At 31.7% G+C, this 14,877-nt stretch overlaps 2 protein-coding genes across 2 annotated transcripts in view; both read left to right on the forward strand.

Moving 5' to 3' along the window:
• Window positions 1-14,877, forward strand: part of LOC125811031 (uncharacterized membrane protein At3g27390-like) — a 112,987-nt gene that overhangs the window by 97,638 nt on the left and 472 nt on the right. Inside the window, exons 2-10 of the mRNA XM_049490519.1 lie at window positions 11,122-11,333; window positions 11,658-11,766; window positions 11,856-12,048; window positions 12,152-12,288; window positions 13,459-13,747; window positions 13,858-13,964; window positions 14,073-14,208; window positions 14,303-14,501; window positions 14,587-14,830. Coding sequence (XP_049346476.1) covers window positions 11,240-11,333; window positions 11,658-11,766; window positions 11,856-12,048; window positions 12,152-12,288; window positions 13,459-13,747; window positions 13,858-13,964; window positions 14,073-14,208; window positions 14,303-14,501; window positions 14,587-14,830 — 1,508 coding nt within the window. The 5' untranslated portion in view covers window positions 11,122-11,239. The remainder of the gene's footprint in view (window positions 1-11,121; window positions 11,334-11,657; window positions 11,767-11,855; window positions 12,049-12,151; window positions 12,289-13,458; window positions 13,748-13,857; window positions 13,965-14,072; window positions 14,209-14,302; window positions 14,502-14,586; window positions 14,831-14,877) is intronic.
• On the forward strand, window positions 3,220-5,495 carry LOC125811028 (protein LOW PHOTOSYNTHETIC EFFICIENCY 1, chloroplastic-like). The gene has a single exon (XM_049490517.1). The coding sequence runs from the start codon at window positions 3,251-3,253 to the stop codon at window positions 5,462-5,464; it is 2,214 nt and encodes a 737-aa protein (XP_049346474.1). The 5' UTR covers window positions 3,220-3,250; the 3' UTR covers window positions 5,465-5,495.

Below are 14,877 nucleotides of genomic sequence, written 5' to 3' on the forward strand. Positions count from 1 at the left end.
GAGATGAGATTTTGACTATTTACCATAACTCCGCATGGACTAGAAAAAAAAAAGATTCAGATTTTAGGTCAGTCCTCTGTGCTAACAAACATTGTCAAATTTAGTAAGTGTCAAGTGTTGATGTGTCTTATTCAATCTAACCAACTTAACAGCCGTTAGGATACGTGAAATGTGATAGATGAATTGAAGACGTATCTAAAATTTAAATTATTGATCTGATAGAATTCATTAATTCACTAGTCTATACTCTACACCCAAAATTTTACTCCTTCCATTTTAAAATAGTAAAAAAATAAGTGAATTGTTGAGTCTTTTTTTATAGTTCAAAATAAGTGAATTGTTCAAACTTCAAAAGAGGCGTTGAATTTTATTTTTTTTCATTTAAGAATTGCTTGATAATATTTGAAAGGGCAAAAGTGAAAAGTGATACTCCTATTTATTTTATCTCCTAAACTTTTTTTTCTTAATGAATATGCATTACCTCAACAATTTCACTTATTTTGATATTGAGAGAGCATAATGTAAGTTATTCTACTTTTTCAAATTCAAGACCTCAAAACTTCTAGCATAAGTCAAAGATTTTTAGATGAGATTTAGATATGATTCCTTTTTCCACGCCTTCAAAAAAAATTCTATATTTGCAGATTCCTTCGTTGGCCAAATCCAAAGTAAACTATTTTCTTGATCATTTAAACAATTTTTTGGAACTAGAACTCCCTCCGTTTTTTAATATATCATTCTTACTATAAATAATTGGTTTATATTTTTTGTCATTTCATAAAATCATTACAAAAATTATAATATTTTTCCTATTATACCCTTGATAGTAAACTAGTTTTGAAAATAGATATATGACAAACCTAGGAAAACTAATAAATAATTAATGATCATTGTAATTACTTCATATATTGATTAATTACTCTCACCATTGCACTACTCTATAAAATATGATGTTATCATGTTTTTCTTTGTTGAAGTAGAACTAAAGTTCATGTCGATAGTCATATCTGCAACTATATTAAGATTAGGAATTTCTCGTCTAATTTTATTATAAATAACACTAGATTCAACAGAAATATTTAGATCAATTTGAAGTAATGAAATTTGAATTTTTGTGACATTGTCATATTTGCTTTAAGAGTTTATAAAAAAAATATTTTTTACACAAAATATGTAGGAAAGCTAAGGTGGGAAAAGTTGAATTTCTTTAAATTTTGGATCAATTCATCCTGAAAAAATTTGGCTCCAAAATCAAACTCAAAAATTTAAATAGTAATCAAAATGCATTTCAAAAATTGTAAAGTTACTTGGTTGAATTTAGCATATTTATCATTTATTGAATAGTTGACTTCGAAAAAAACATTAAATAAGAGAAGAATTGTAAACTTACTTAGATGCAATTAAAATCTAAAAAGATAACATATAAAAATGAACAATTACACACTCATTTCTTGATCTCTACCTAGTTGGCCTATGATTATTGTTTTTTTGGTACTTCGAACTTAAAACATGTGGAGATCCAAGAATACTATAGAACTTAAAACGTGTGGAGATCCAAGAATAAAATCCCTTCAAGATTTTGGCTACGCCTTTTAATTAGTCACTCATGCTACCTGCAAATTAGGCTGAATCTTGATCTATGTTAGTTTGGTGAGAACGTAAGAGAAAATTAATCAAGACCGTACAACTATAGAAGAGATTAAAGTATAAATAAAACTACTTTTGTTTGAAACTCCATCATAATATGCGCAAGTGTCACATCATCAAGGGATCAAAATTTTGGAACTACAACACATCATTATAGAGTTTTAATTGTAAAAGTTTCGATCGGTAAAACACTATGATAGAGTATTTTTGTGTTTAAGTTTGGAGTACATTTTTTTTTTTGATCCAAGTTTTATTTAATTTTCACATTAACAGGTGCTGTTTTTCTGTTACAATAACGAGTTTAAATATTTGACAAGTGGCTCAAAAACTGGGCATCTTCCATTCTTACTGTTGGGTTTTATTTGCCCTGAATTTCTTACCATAAATAGGTTTTCCTTTTAGGAAAAAGTTTTGGATTGGCTAGTCCTTTTCTTGTAGGAAAAGGTTTAGGACTCTATAAATAGAGGTTTGTTCTTTCTAACTTAATCAGCATTCACAATGTAGTCTTAAGGGCTTTGAGAGTTTTGGTTAGGGGGAGAATTTGTGGGTCACAAGCTTGATACGTTATCACTTGTGTGAACCTCCCATGTATTCCGAGAGAATTGGTTGAGGTTATTTCTTTCTATATTTTGTACTCTCATGTTTATATAGTGGACTGCTCATCTCCTTTGTGGACGTAGGTCGATTGACCGAACCACGTTAAATCTATCTCTTTTTGTATATTTCTCGTTTGTCTTCTTACTCATGGTCTTTCGAGATTTGCTTTGCTAGCTTCCGTGTTACACCTGCTTATTTCGATCCTAACACTTACCACTTCAAAATCTATATTTTTTAAAACATAAATAGAGGATAAATATATAATACATGTATATGTTATGCATGTTGGATAGACTGCAAATATTTTTGACCTAATTGCTAACGGTGTAAATTTGTATATTGAGGCTTCTATAAAGGGTTATTATATGCACTTTTACCTCTATTTTGTGCTTTTATCTTTTAAATTGTGTCCTCGTAACAAACAATTTTTCATGAAGCATAATTTTTTATTTTTACATTATAATATCTCACAAGTATATTCGGATACGACCCTTATTTTTTAAAGAACTTATGCTTCACAAGGCATAGACGCAATTGTCAAAGGACAATATCAGAAGGTACAATTGTATGCGTAATAAATGGTTTGTAGCCCAAAAGAATGAAGTAAACTTGTGGGTATGGATCATTTGAGCCCAAATTAGTCGTAAGAAGTCCAACCAACTAATTTGTTGTAGCCCAGTGGGTCAATTGAAGCTCCTTACGACATTTGTGTTCCTGTCAGCAGAATTTTCTCAGCCTCAGATTACTTGTACACCTCACTAACTTATCAAATTGAAATCATCAGCAATAATTTGAATGGTCGAAAACCAAATTTCCAAAATCAGTAAGAGCCAACTTCAATTTTGCTATAATTTCTTCTTCTTCTTCAAGGTATGCTCTTCTGATTCTTGAAGATTATAATTGCTCTCTTGTGGGGTTACTCAATCATCAATGTAATGTTTAGTTAAAATCTGAATTTTGGGTTGTTTATTTCCATCTGTTCTGTTGCTAAGTTTCTCTGAACAAAATGCCTTATCTAAATGTCTGGTCTTCAAGAACAAACTGCCTTATCTCTGAACAGGAGTTGGCTTCATCTTCTACTTCAGTTTTTACATGGCGGAGAACTGAAAGTTGGGTTCTTGCATACTCTCTGCCACATAATTCTACCTCTGATCATGTATCTACAAGGAATAAACCTAAGTTTAGAAATCAAGATTTTTGTTTGAGAACAGAATTCGTTCCTTTTCGCCCCCAAAAGAAGGATTCTTTTGCTTTGACACAAGCCTCTGAAGAGAAAGATATTCATTGTGATGTAGTAAAACAAAATTCACAATCTTTCACTAGTGGGGAAGGTGGGGTTGAGGGTTTCACTTGTCTTCAATTGGAGGAAAAGGGGGACTTGACTAATAATGTTGAATATGGTGATGTTGGAAGTGAGGAGTATGAGGCAGGGAGAGTAAAAGGCGAGAAGGTGGACGTTCGAGCTCTGGCACAGAGCTTGCACTTTGTCAAAACTGCAGATGAGGTAGATGAAGTTCTTAAGGATAAGGTTGAATTGCCCCTTCAAGTTTACTCATCTATGATTAGAGGTTTTGGTAAAGATAAGAAGCTGAACTCTGCTATGGCACTTGTTGAGTGGTTAAGCAGGAGGAGCAAGGACAATATTGGCTCTATTAGCTTAAATGTGTTCATTTATAACAGTCTTTTAGGCGCCATAAAAGAGGCGGGGAAGTATAATTTTGTTGATAAAGTCATGGAGGATATGGTTTCAGAAGGAGTGCAGCCTAATGTTGTGACGTACAATACTTTAATGAGAATTTATATAGAACAAGGTCGGGAACTTGAAGCTCTCAATCTTTTCAGGGAGATGCCAAAGAAGGGACTCTCTCCTAGTCCTGCATCCTATTCCACTGCCTTGTTTGCTTATCGGAGACTTGAAGATGGATTTGGTGCTATAACTTTCTTTGTCGAGACACGAGAGAAATATCAAAATGGTGAAATAGGAAACATTGAGGAAGAAAACTGGGAGGATGAATTTGCCAAGCTTGAGAATTTCATAGTTCGAATTTGCTACCAGGTGATGCGGCAGTGGCTGGTAAAGGGTGAAAATGCAAACACCAATGTTCTGAAACTACTAACGGATATGGATAGGGCTAGGCTCCAACTAAGTCGTGCAGAATATGAACGTCTAGTGTGGGCTTGTACTCGTGAAGAACATCATGTTGTAGCAAAAGAACTGTATAATAGGATAAGAGAGAGGGATACAGAGATTAGCCTATCCGTTTGCAACCATATTATTTGGTTGATGGGTAAGGCGAAAAAATGGTGGGCAGCTCTTGAAATTTATGAGGATTTGTTGGATAAGGGGCCTAAACCAAACAACATGTCATATGAACTGATAGTTTCTCATTTTAACATACTGCTGAGTGCAGCCAGAAAAAGAGGTATTTGGCGATGGGGTGTTAGGTTGCTGAATAAAATGGAAGAGAAGGGGCTTAAACCAAGCAGTAGGGAATGGAATGCCGTCCTTGTTGCCTGTTCCAAGGCTTCAGAAACATCTGCTGCAGTACAGATATTTAGGAGAATGGTAGAGAAAGGTGAAAAACCGACAGTTATCTCCTATGGAGCGTTGCTCAGTGCTCTAGAGAAAGGCAAGCTCTATGATGAAGCCCTTCAGGTTTGGAAACATATGATCAAAGTGGGCATCGAGCCAAATTTGTATGCCTATACTATTATGGCATCAATTTACACTGCTCAAGGGAAATTTAACATAGTTGATTCTATCATCAAGGAGATGGTTACTACTGGAGTTGAGCCTACAGTTGTTACATTCAACGCTATTATCAGTGGATGTGCTCGGAACGGTATGGAAAGTGTTGCATACGAGTGGTTTCAGCGTATGAAAACTCAAAACATAACCCCCAATGAGGTTAGCTATGAAATGCTAATTGAGGCTCTTGCGAATGATGGCAAGCCGAGGCTAGCATATGAGTTGTATGTGAGAGCTCTATCTGAAGGCCTGAGTCTTTCTACAAAGGCTTATGATGCAGTCATCTCGTCTACACAGGCATATGGTGCAAGTATTGATCTAAGCATTCTTGGCCCCCGCCCACCAGAAAAAAAGAAAAGAGTGCAAATCAGGAAAAGCTTGTCTGAATTCTGTAATATAGCCGATGTTCCTAGAAGAAGCAGGCCCTTTGACAGGGAAGAAATTTTTACTGCTCAGACAAAAGGAACATGATAAGCACAACTTTATATTGTTTGTGTGTGTAAGTCTGCTCTTGAAAATCCAACTCAAAGGTATACTACTCATTGTTTATATGTTGTGCTGCTTTCAACTAAGAGTATATGCTTCCTCTTGTGTAAAGCAACATTAGTTAATTGACTTAAAATGCAAAATCAGGCTGGTGCCATTTACCTTTTCACCTCTATTCTGGATTCAAGCATTCATCTTTTCTCTGGCACTTCCATTATATGAACCACTCCATTATATTATTATACAATGCCTCCCTTTATTTTGCGAATGAATTCAGTCTAATGTCTCCCTAAAGAGAGAGCTAGTTCAAAACTCAGCCGAGACAGAAAACACTAGCTGATTCATCCTAATCTTGGTGGATACAGTTTATTGGCACCTATTGCCCTGTGGAATTAGTCTAGGCACGCGAAAACTGGTTCGAACACCACAGTCATTAAAAAAAAGAGAAATGGATGCCTGGAAAGTTTCGTTCTTGATCCGCTCTGCTAATATTGTTCCCTTTGTACTGAAAAAGTTGAAACCCTTTAGAGTTGTTTCCATAGAATTTCAGGCTGACAGGTAATATGAGGAAGCATATTATATTCTTCTAGTACAAGTACCAAAAAGCTTGCTAGAATCAATTCCTTGCGTAGCTTCACTTGACAAATGTTTGATCTAGGTAGGTATTTATTGAACTAAATTTATTTTAGTCAGACTACTTGTTTTTGTCCGAAATAAATGTTTTTTTGACATTTTTCTAAATCAATTACTCTCTTTGTTCACTTTTAATTGTTATGTTGTGTTTTTCAAAAGTCAATTTGACTAGTTTTCACATTTAAATTAGATTACATTAATTCGATATTTTAAACAAAAATTTAGATATTCAAAAATTATACGAAAAGTACATAAATTCCAAATTTTCGCATATCAATATAATTAAAAAATATATCCTAAAATGTTATTATCGTTTAACTCTAAAAATGGAAACTATGACAATTAAAAGTGGACAAAGGTAGTACTCATTTTTAAAAGGGAAAATGATTTGATATACGTTAACAAAAGTGACTCACATATACTTTTACCGTTACATAAATGACATAAATAAAAAAATTCATGTAAGTTTATTCAATTCTTTTGCAAAGTTAAGGGATATATTTGATTTTTTTCACGCATGAGTTTTTATTTTTATTTTTTCAGTTCAACGAATAATTTAAATTTATTATTTTGATAATTAAATTTATTTTTTCACTCATCTTCTAATTTAATTTTATGAATGATGCCTGATTTTCTTTTGCAACTATGAAAAATAAACTACAATATAATCGGGAAAAAAAGTCAGAGAACTTTTTTCTTTGTTTATCGACTTCTTTTTCTTTTCTCATATTTTCACACGTGAAATCTAAACTTTCTGTTTGGAAGGACTCATTGATAATTGAATTTGGTGTAATTATACTGTCTTGTCTTGTTTGGAAGGACATGTAATTACTTGGTTAGCAGATAATTGATGTAATTGGAAGGGGGTGATTATACTCTATAATTCACAGGCAGAGGTTGTGAATTGCTGGTAATTACCACTTGATTACTTTTTATTTCTTTTTTTTATTTCTATTTTATTTTTTTTGTTTTAATTTTTTTTACTTCTATTATTTTAAGTTCTTTTTTTATTTTTATTATTCTAAAAATTTGTAAAAGTTTTTTTTAATTATTATTATTATATTTCATTTTCTTTTTATTCTCAACCTTACTTTACGTGATTCTATGTAATTTTTTCGTATTATCTATTTCTTTATGCCATGTTTATTTTCTCATTAGCATAATTTTATTATATTCTAATTTTTAAATTAAAATAGAATTTATTGTTAAGTAAGGTTATAGACTTACGTTTTCTTTATTAAGAAAAACTAAAACTAAATCATATTTATTGCTATGTTGAAATTTGTTATAAGAGTATTATGTTAAAATTTTTGTTTTGAATTTATAACTTATGTTATATTTTCAGTTTCATTTGTTTTAGTAATATTGAATCTACATTGCACGTCATTTTTTAATTAGAGTTGATAAATTATATTTTTGTCAAACATTTAATAATTTATAACATTTTATTTATATATTACTCTTTTTATCAAACATGCATTTCACAATATTCGTAGAACCTTCATACTTTTAGTTGTTACGATCAATTCAATTGAAATATATTAATTTGAAAAAATATAAATCAATTATTTTTTCATAATATTAGTTATAGAAAATATGTTTATTAATTAATATATTTTCAAAAAAGAATATATATCTTAAATATTTAATTTAATGTCATTTATAAAGTTTCTTATTTGTCTAGTATAAATTTTAAATAATTAATTTTTATTTTTAAAATTTATTATAATTTTATGATTGCAATTGTGCATCAAAACAGAACATGTGTAATTACATCGTGACATCCAAACATGATATATGTAATTATACTGTGATAACCAAATATATCAATGTAATTACTCCCTCCGTCCCTTTTTAGTTGTCCACTTTAGAAATGACACACAGATTAAGGCAACAATGATTAGCACAGTGAAGTTACAATTTTACCATTATGACAACTTTTCACTTCAAAATTACAACCACTTATTTGAATTCAAGTGAAATAAATTGGAGGGAAACAACATACACTTTTACAATTTTCAAGAAGTGTAAAAAAGGGTATAATAGGAAAATATTTGTTGTCCTTTCTTGATTTGTCAAAATGGACAACTAAATAGGGACAACTAAAAAAGGAAATATGGACAAGTAAATAGGGACGGAGGAAGTACTAGACTAGTACACCAATTTCAATTATGAGGTGACTTTTCCAAACATACCCTAAAATGGCGAGTGATGAATAGAAACTATGGGAGTACTAAGTTTTTTCCGGGTATTATATTACGACTTTCGATATCTAGCCTATTATTATTATTATTATATTAATTAGTTATATTTACTGAAGCAAGTGAAGTGGGTTAAAAGTCCAATCAGAACAATTATTTTATTATTATTATTATTATTATTATTGTTATTTATCTTTTTGGTGTTCCCGAGGACCAATTAGGACAACGACCAGCCAATTCTAGATAATATTTATTATTTATTCCGTCCACTTTTAATTGTTATAATTTCAATTTTTAGAATCAAACCATAAAAATTTTGATTAACATTTTACAATGTATTTTTCATCATATTGATATACACAAATCTGCAATTTATAGTACTTTTTGTATAGTTTTTGAATATCTATTTTTTTTATTTAAAATGTATTATTAATATAATCTAATTTACCTTTGAAAATAGTAAAATTGACTTTCAAAAACGTAACATGACGATTAAAAGGAGACGAAGAGAGTAATATTTCTTTCTCCATACATATGGTAATTTTTTTTTCCGGAACTCTGATATTATTTCATTTTATAAAATGTTTTCACAAACATAAAAATACAGATCCATTTAATAATTAAATATTCAACTTTGAAACTATAATGTAGCTTACTTCCAACAATCAATATAATTATTTTCATCGTGACAACATCATATTCTATTTATAATAAGCCACAATGTAACTATCATTGTAACTATCTTGTTAGCATTCAACCAAAAACTAACAAGAGTTTCAGTTACATATTTATTATTTAATTAAATAATAAATATGTTACTGTATGAACTATTTATTACTTATTCCTTTTGAATTTGTTAATCTGATTTTGATCTGACACATAGTTTACGAAAGTAAATTAGATTTTAAGAAAAAACATTAAGTGATACTTGAAGTTGTCCCAGATTTTCAAAAAAACACATTAACTTTGCGTGCGTCCTATTACCCCACAAAACATTCAAAATCTCAATAAATACACATTTTTTAAACAATATTTCCACTTTGGACAAAAATATCCTTCGAATGTGCAATTTCTTGAAAATAAAAAGTCGGACCCATTATTGATGTATTGAAGGATGCTTTGGTAATTTTGTATGATGAATTCGTTTTGTTTGTTTCTTTTAAATTTCTTTTACTATACTAAATAATTGTATAAAATATTATGAATCACGATAATTAATTACTTAATTATTTAAAAGATATAAAAATATATAAAAGATCTGATTGACTCTTCAAATTTTACCGATGACACATAAATTGGGACAAATGAAATAATATATATTATTTGAAAATTTCTTAGAAAGTACTATAAATTACAGTAATTAACAACTAGAAATATTTCAAAGACAAAAAAAATTGATTGAATCTCAATTTTTTTTTAGTACTACATAAATTGAGAAAGAAGAAATGGCCTCTATTATTTGAAAATAACGTAAAAGTATTACAAATCATACAATAAGAATTAACAATTTAAAATTTTAAAAGACTTTAATGCTTTATACTTATTCTATTTCCACTTTGGACAAAAATATCCTTCCAATATGCATATTTTTTTAAACAAAAAGTGGGACCCATTATTGATGTATTCAAGGATGCTTTGGTAATTTTCCAATGATGAATTCGTTTTGTTTGTTGTTTAATTTTTTTAAAATAATTGTATAAAATATTATAAATCACAATAATTATTTACTTAAATATTCAAAAGATATAAAAATATGTAAAAGATCTGATTAACTCTTCAAATTTTATATGAAATAATATATATTATTTGAAAATTACTTAGAAAGTACAATAATTTACCGTAATTAACAATACAATATTTTAAAGACAAAAAAAATTGATTGAATCTCTAAATTTTATTAGTACCATATAAATTGAGAAAGAAGAAAAAATAACCTTTATTATTTCAAAATTGCGTAAAAGATATTACAAATCATACAACAATAATTAGCAATTTAGAATGTTAAAAGACATAAAAATTTTTTTACCATAGTTAACAATAATTAAAAATTTAAACTATTTTAAATTAATATTAAAGTTTGATTAACTCTTTAATTTTGTCTTTGTCACATAAATTGAAATAAAAAATAATACATATTGAGTCTGTGCTAGCACGGGCTCCGATGTCTAAGTATTATTAAGTGTAGATCTGAATGATCCCCTTCTGGCAACCAACATCCACGTTATTAAGTCAAAGTATGTTTTTGAGTGAATTGAACTCTTATGTGTTTCGCCAAACAAAAACTTTTGTCGTATTTAGAAATCAAAAGTTTTCGTATGGTTTTTGAACACTAAAATATAATCGAAAATATTTTATAGTTGATATAGTTTTTTGAAGGCTAATTTTTTTTAGTACATATAAATCAAGCCTCAAGGGTTTCTGTACAATTTTTGACATATCTAAAATATTTTATAGCATGTTTGGCCAAGTATTTTGAATTGTCTGAATCTCAAAGCCCAAAAATCCAGGCTGTTTCTTTCAGCAACGCTGGAAATTTTATACATTTATATTTTTTTATATGAAAAAAAAAAAAGAATAATGAAGGAATATAATTTAATGGTGTTCCTTTTCTATACGGCATCAACTCTTTTTTTTTTTGAAAAATCTTTTTATTTTCTTTTCTGCAAACTCAAAACGCATTGGTAACTGTTTTTTTTCAATAATGTGACAATTAGCCAACTTTTGTTCATAAATCCTCAAAACCCACATCCAAATCTTCATCCATATTACGGAAGACTCAATTTCCCCCCAAAAAGTGTTGTTTTGAGAAGCAAAATCCGAGATTTTTGGTTCCATTTTCCAAGATGAATTGATTTGTGAAAAGGGGTTGTACCTTCTTAGTGATTGTGTAAAGATCGAGTGGTTCTTGATTTAGCGAAGAATAAGAATGGAACCTCCAAGGGGTTTTTTTACTTCTGTGTGGAACTTCATTCGTTTCTTACCTTACTTCATTTGCCTGCTTATTTTGGGTGTCTTGAAAGGTTCTTCTTCTTCTTCAATTACACTCCTATTTACATGCTACTGTTGTCTCTTCTTTCCTTTTCTCAATTAGCATACGTTTTTCATTTCTGTTACTTTGTCATGTCTTCTTCATTCCTGTTGCTTTAAAATGATTTTACTTGAGCTGAGAAACAACCTCTCTATCTCCCAAGGGTAGGGGGGTAAGGTCTGTTTACGATCTATACTCCCCAGATCCCACTTGTGAGATTCCACTAGGTACGTTGTTGTTGTTGTTTTACTGTTCCAAAGCTAATCTCCTTGATTCTGAATAGAAATGACTGGTTTGTGCTACTTACTCTTTGCAGGTGTCATTGTGTTCCCTATCGTCCTTATTATACTCACTGTCGGAAACTGTTCCCTTATTTTGGGTCTTTGGCCAGTGCACCTGTTCTATACATTTTACTGTATATGGAGGTGCCTTCTTAAGCTATTGTTTATCATGGTTAACCTTATGTGTCTAAAGATACTCTTTAATGACTTGCACCTTGTTTGATGAATTGCAGCACAAAGCAACTAGGTCCAGCTTTAAAAATTTTGACAAGCATATGTGCCCTTGTTATTTTATATTTATGGCCGTTCATTGCAATTGCAACTAGCATTATTGGCGGGGCTGCTTATGGCTTCCTTTCACCAGTGTTTGCCACTTTCCAAGCTGTGGATGGAAGGACGACTAATGCCTTCTATCACAGTATATATGTATGTATTAATGATTCCTGTTTCCTACACTGTTGATATCTCATCTCTCATTTTGCCTTTGCCTTTGACTTTGAGTTTGTGAATTGGTTCACTGTGATGGTAGGATGGGACCTGGGACACGGTGAAAGGAAGCTTTACCATTGTTAGGGATTTGAAGGATGTCTTATACCATTCCTATTTCTCAATCATGGATGATTTCCGACATCAAGGACCTTCTGATGGAAAATACTACGAGATCAGGTTTTGTTGAATCGTCTATCTCAAAGTTCTTTTTCCCGTCTTTGTCCAATTTGAGTTGGATAATTTTCTCTATATTTCCATACCTTATATCTTTCATTATCAGAGAGTTTCAGATAACTAGTTAGTATGTCAATTCAGTTAATGAATTGTATCTTGTACTGGAAATATACAACAAAGCAGCTTGCCGTTGTTTGCAAATTGCATGCACTACTTTTATTTCACTGTCAGTTGAAACCTACACCTCAAAGCTTTCTTGATAACTCCTACCATATGTGAATGACAGGGTAGAGGATCTTGTATGGTGGTGTAATTTCAGCTACAGAAGCTTGCACGACATTTCTTATCATATGTGATTAACAGATGAGAGAATATCTCGTATGGTGGTTAACCTAAAAGAAAAACATAAATGCAGAATCTGAATGTCCCCTATTTTCCTAGAACATTTCATCTATTTTAACTTCTGTTTCAGAAGAATTTTCAAAACTCCAGCTTTCCCTTTAGATTTGATCTATTTTTGTATTAGTTCATTCCAAAAATATATCTCTGTTACTTAATTGGCAAACTATACAAAAAGAAATATATAAGAAGTATATACTTACTGTTTATAGTATCTTTACATCTTCCACATATTTTGCTAATAACACTGTCAACGATTTTTCTGAAAATCAGTGAAGCGTCAAGTTAGGTCATACAAAACCTTAAAACACTTATTTAGTTTCTCTTAATTCTGACAAAAATAAAACCATCAACCCCTGGGTTTTCTAGCCATCTTAGGACAACCAGGATGAGGTCAAGATGTTATTCTACTTGTCAACAAGTCAAATCTCCTTATTCTTATGTCAACAGAAATAATGGTAATACTATATGTTACCCTACATGTCAGTAAGTCTTAATCTCCTTCTTGTGACAAACAGAAACACAGATGCATTTGTTTTTGGAAATGTTCAGTACTTTGCTACAATTCTTTTAGTCTAAAGTTGCATGTTGTAGGTCTTTGCACTTATGACATTTTAAAATGCCTGCTGTTTTCCTTAACAAAAATGTTCTTCGATTCTCATGGATTCAACTTATGCTGTTTATCTGCAAGCATATGTTGGGGGTTTTGCTGGGTATAAATTCTTCATGAGAGATTTTCGTTTTTCTCAGAAGCTACAATGCAATCTATTGCAGGGTGCTTTATATTCCTTTGGCGCTAATAGCTGTGGTACTAGGACTCGTGGTTGACATGCCAATGATCATGCTAATTGCTGCTTGCAAATTCCCTTACATGATTTTCAAGGGGTGGCGTCGTTTATTTCAAGATTGTATAGGCCGAGAAGGGCCTTTTCTTGAGACAATCTGTGTGCCATTTGCTGGCCTTGCTATCTTACTCTGGCCAATGGCTGTTATTGCTGCATTCTTTGGATCAATATTAGCAAGTGTCCCTCTAGGCGCTTATGCAGGAGTAGTTGTATATCAGGTTTTGTTCCTTTTCTTCTCCAACTCCTTACTTCAATGATCTCAAAATTGCCTCTTGTGTTTTATACATTTCTGGAACTGCTAAAGTTTTACCAATGCCTTCTACTTCAGGAGTGTTCTCTTTGGTCAGGGCTTTGCTATATCGTTGCTTCCTTGTCCTTATATGATGAATATAGCAATGATGTGCTGGACATGCCAGAAGGGTCCTGCTTTCCTAGGTTCTGATAACTACAACCTTTAGACCTCCAGGACTGTGATAATTGACAAAACTATATTTAATTTCAAATAATTTTGATAGTTTCCATATATCTGTGGTATTCATACAGGCCTCAGTACAGAAAGAAGACTGCATCAAGGACCAACTCTCGTGCAGATTCTTTATCAAGGCCTGATTCTTTCAAAAATCCACCAACTAGTGCAAATGCCATCAATGTCCCCATACTCGACTTGATACCCCTCGAGGTATACTTGAAGTTATTTGCTTTTTTGATGCTTCACCATTACCTGGCTGTGAATTTTGGTGCTAATTTGCGCTCAACATATATTACTACTGTAGCTTCTTGATGGCTTATTCAAGGGCTGTCAATGTCATGGCGAAATCTTGGTATCTCAAGGAGTAATTACACAAAAAGACATTGAAGATGCCAAATCTAGTAAAGACAGTGGTCAAGTCATTAGCATTGGTTTGCCTTCCTATTGCATCCTTCACACCCTTATACGTTCTGCAAAAGCCAACAGTGCTGGTATTTTGTTAAGTAAGTCAAATATGCAACTTTGACCATTTAGTTAAAATTGGGATTATAGAAAGAGACTGATCATGCAAACCTTCATTTAATGCAGATGATGACGGCACTGAATTAACTAGCACGAACAGGCCCAGAGATACCTTCTCTGAGTGGTTTTTCAATCCACTCTTGATCATCAAAGACCAGATCAAAGCCGCAAATCTTTCTGACAGCGACGAGGAGTACCTTGGCAAATTGGTTTTGTTGAGTGGTGATCCTGAGAGGTTGAGGGATTTAAATATTGGATCACCACCTGAATCTGAACTGAGGCGAGCTGAGGTTGAGGCGTTAGCTCGAAGGTGATAAACCTTGTTTTCCCGTGTTTTTACCACTCTATGGCATTCTG

The sequence above is a fragment of the Solanum verrucosum genome, unplaced genomic scaffold (assembly GCF_900185275.1).
Source record: "Solanum verrucosum unplaced genomic scaffold, falcon-dt-bn FXZP01000032.1, whole genome shotgun sequence".
NCBI classification, from domain to species: domain Eukaryota; kingdom Viridiplantae; phylum Streptophyta; class Magnoliopsida; order Solanales; family Solanaceae; genus Solanum; species Solanum verrucosum.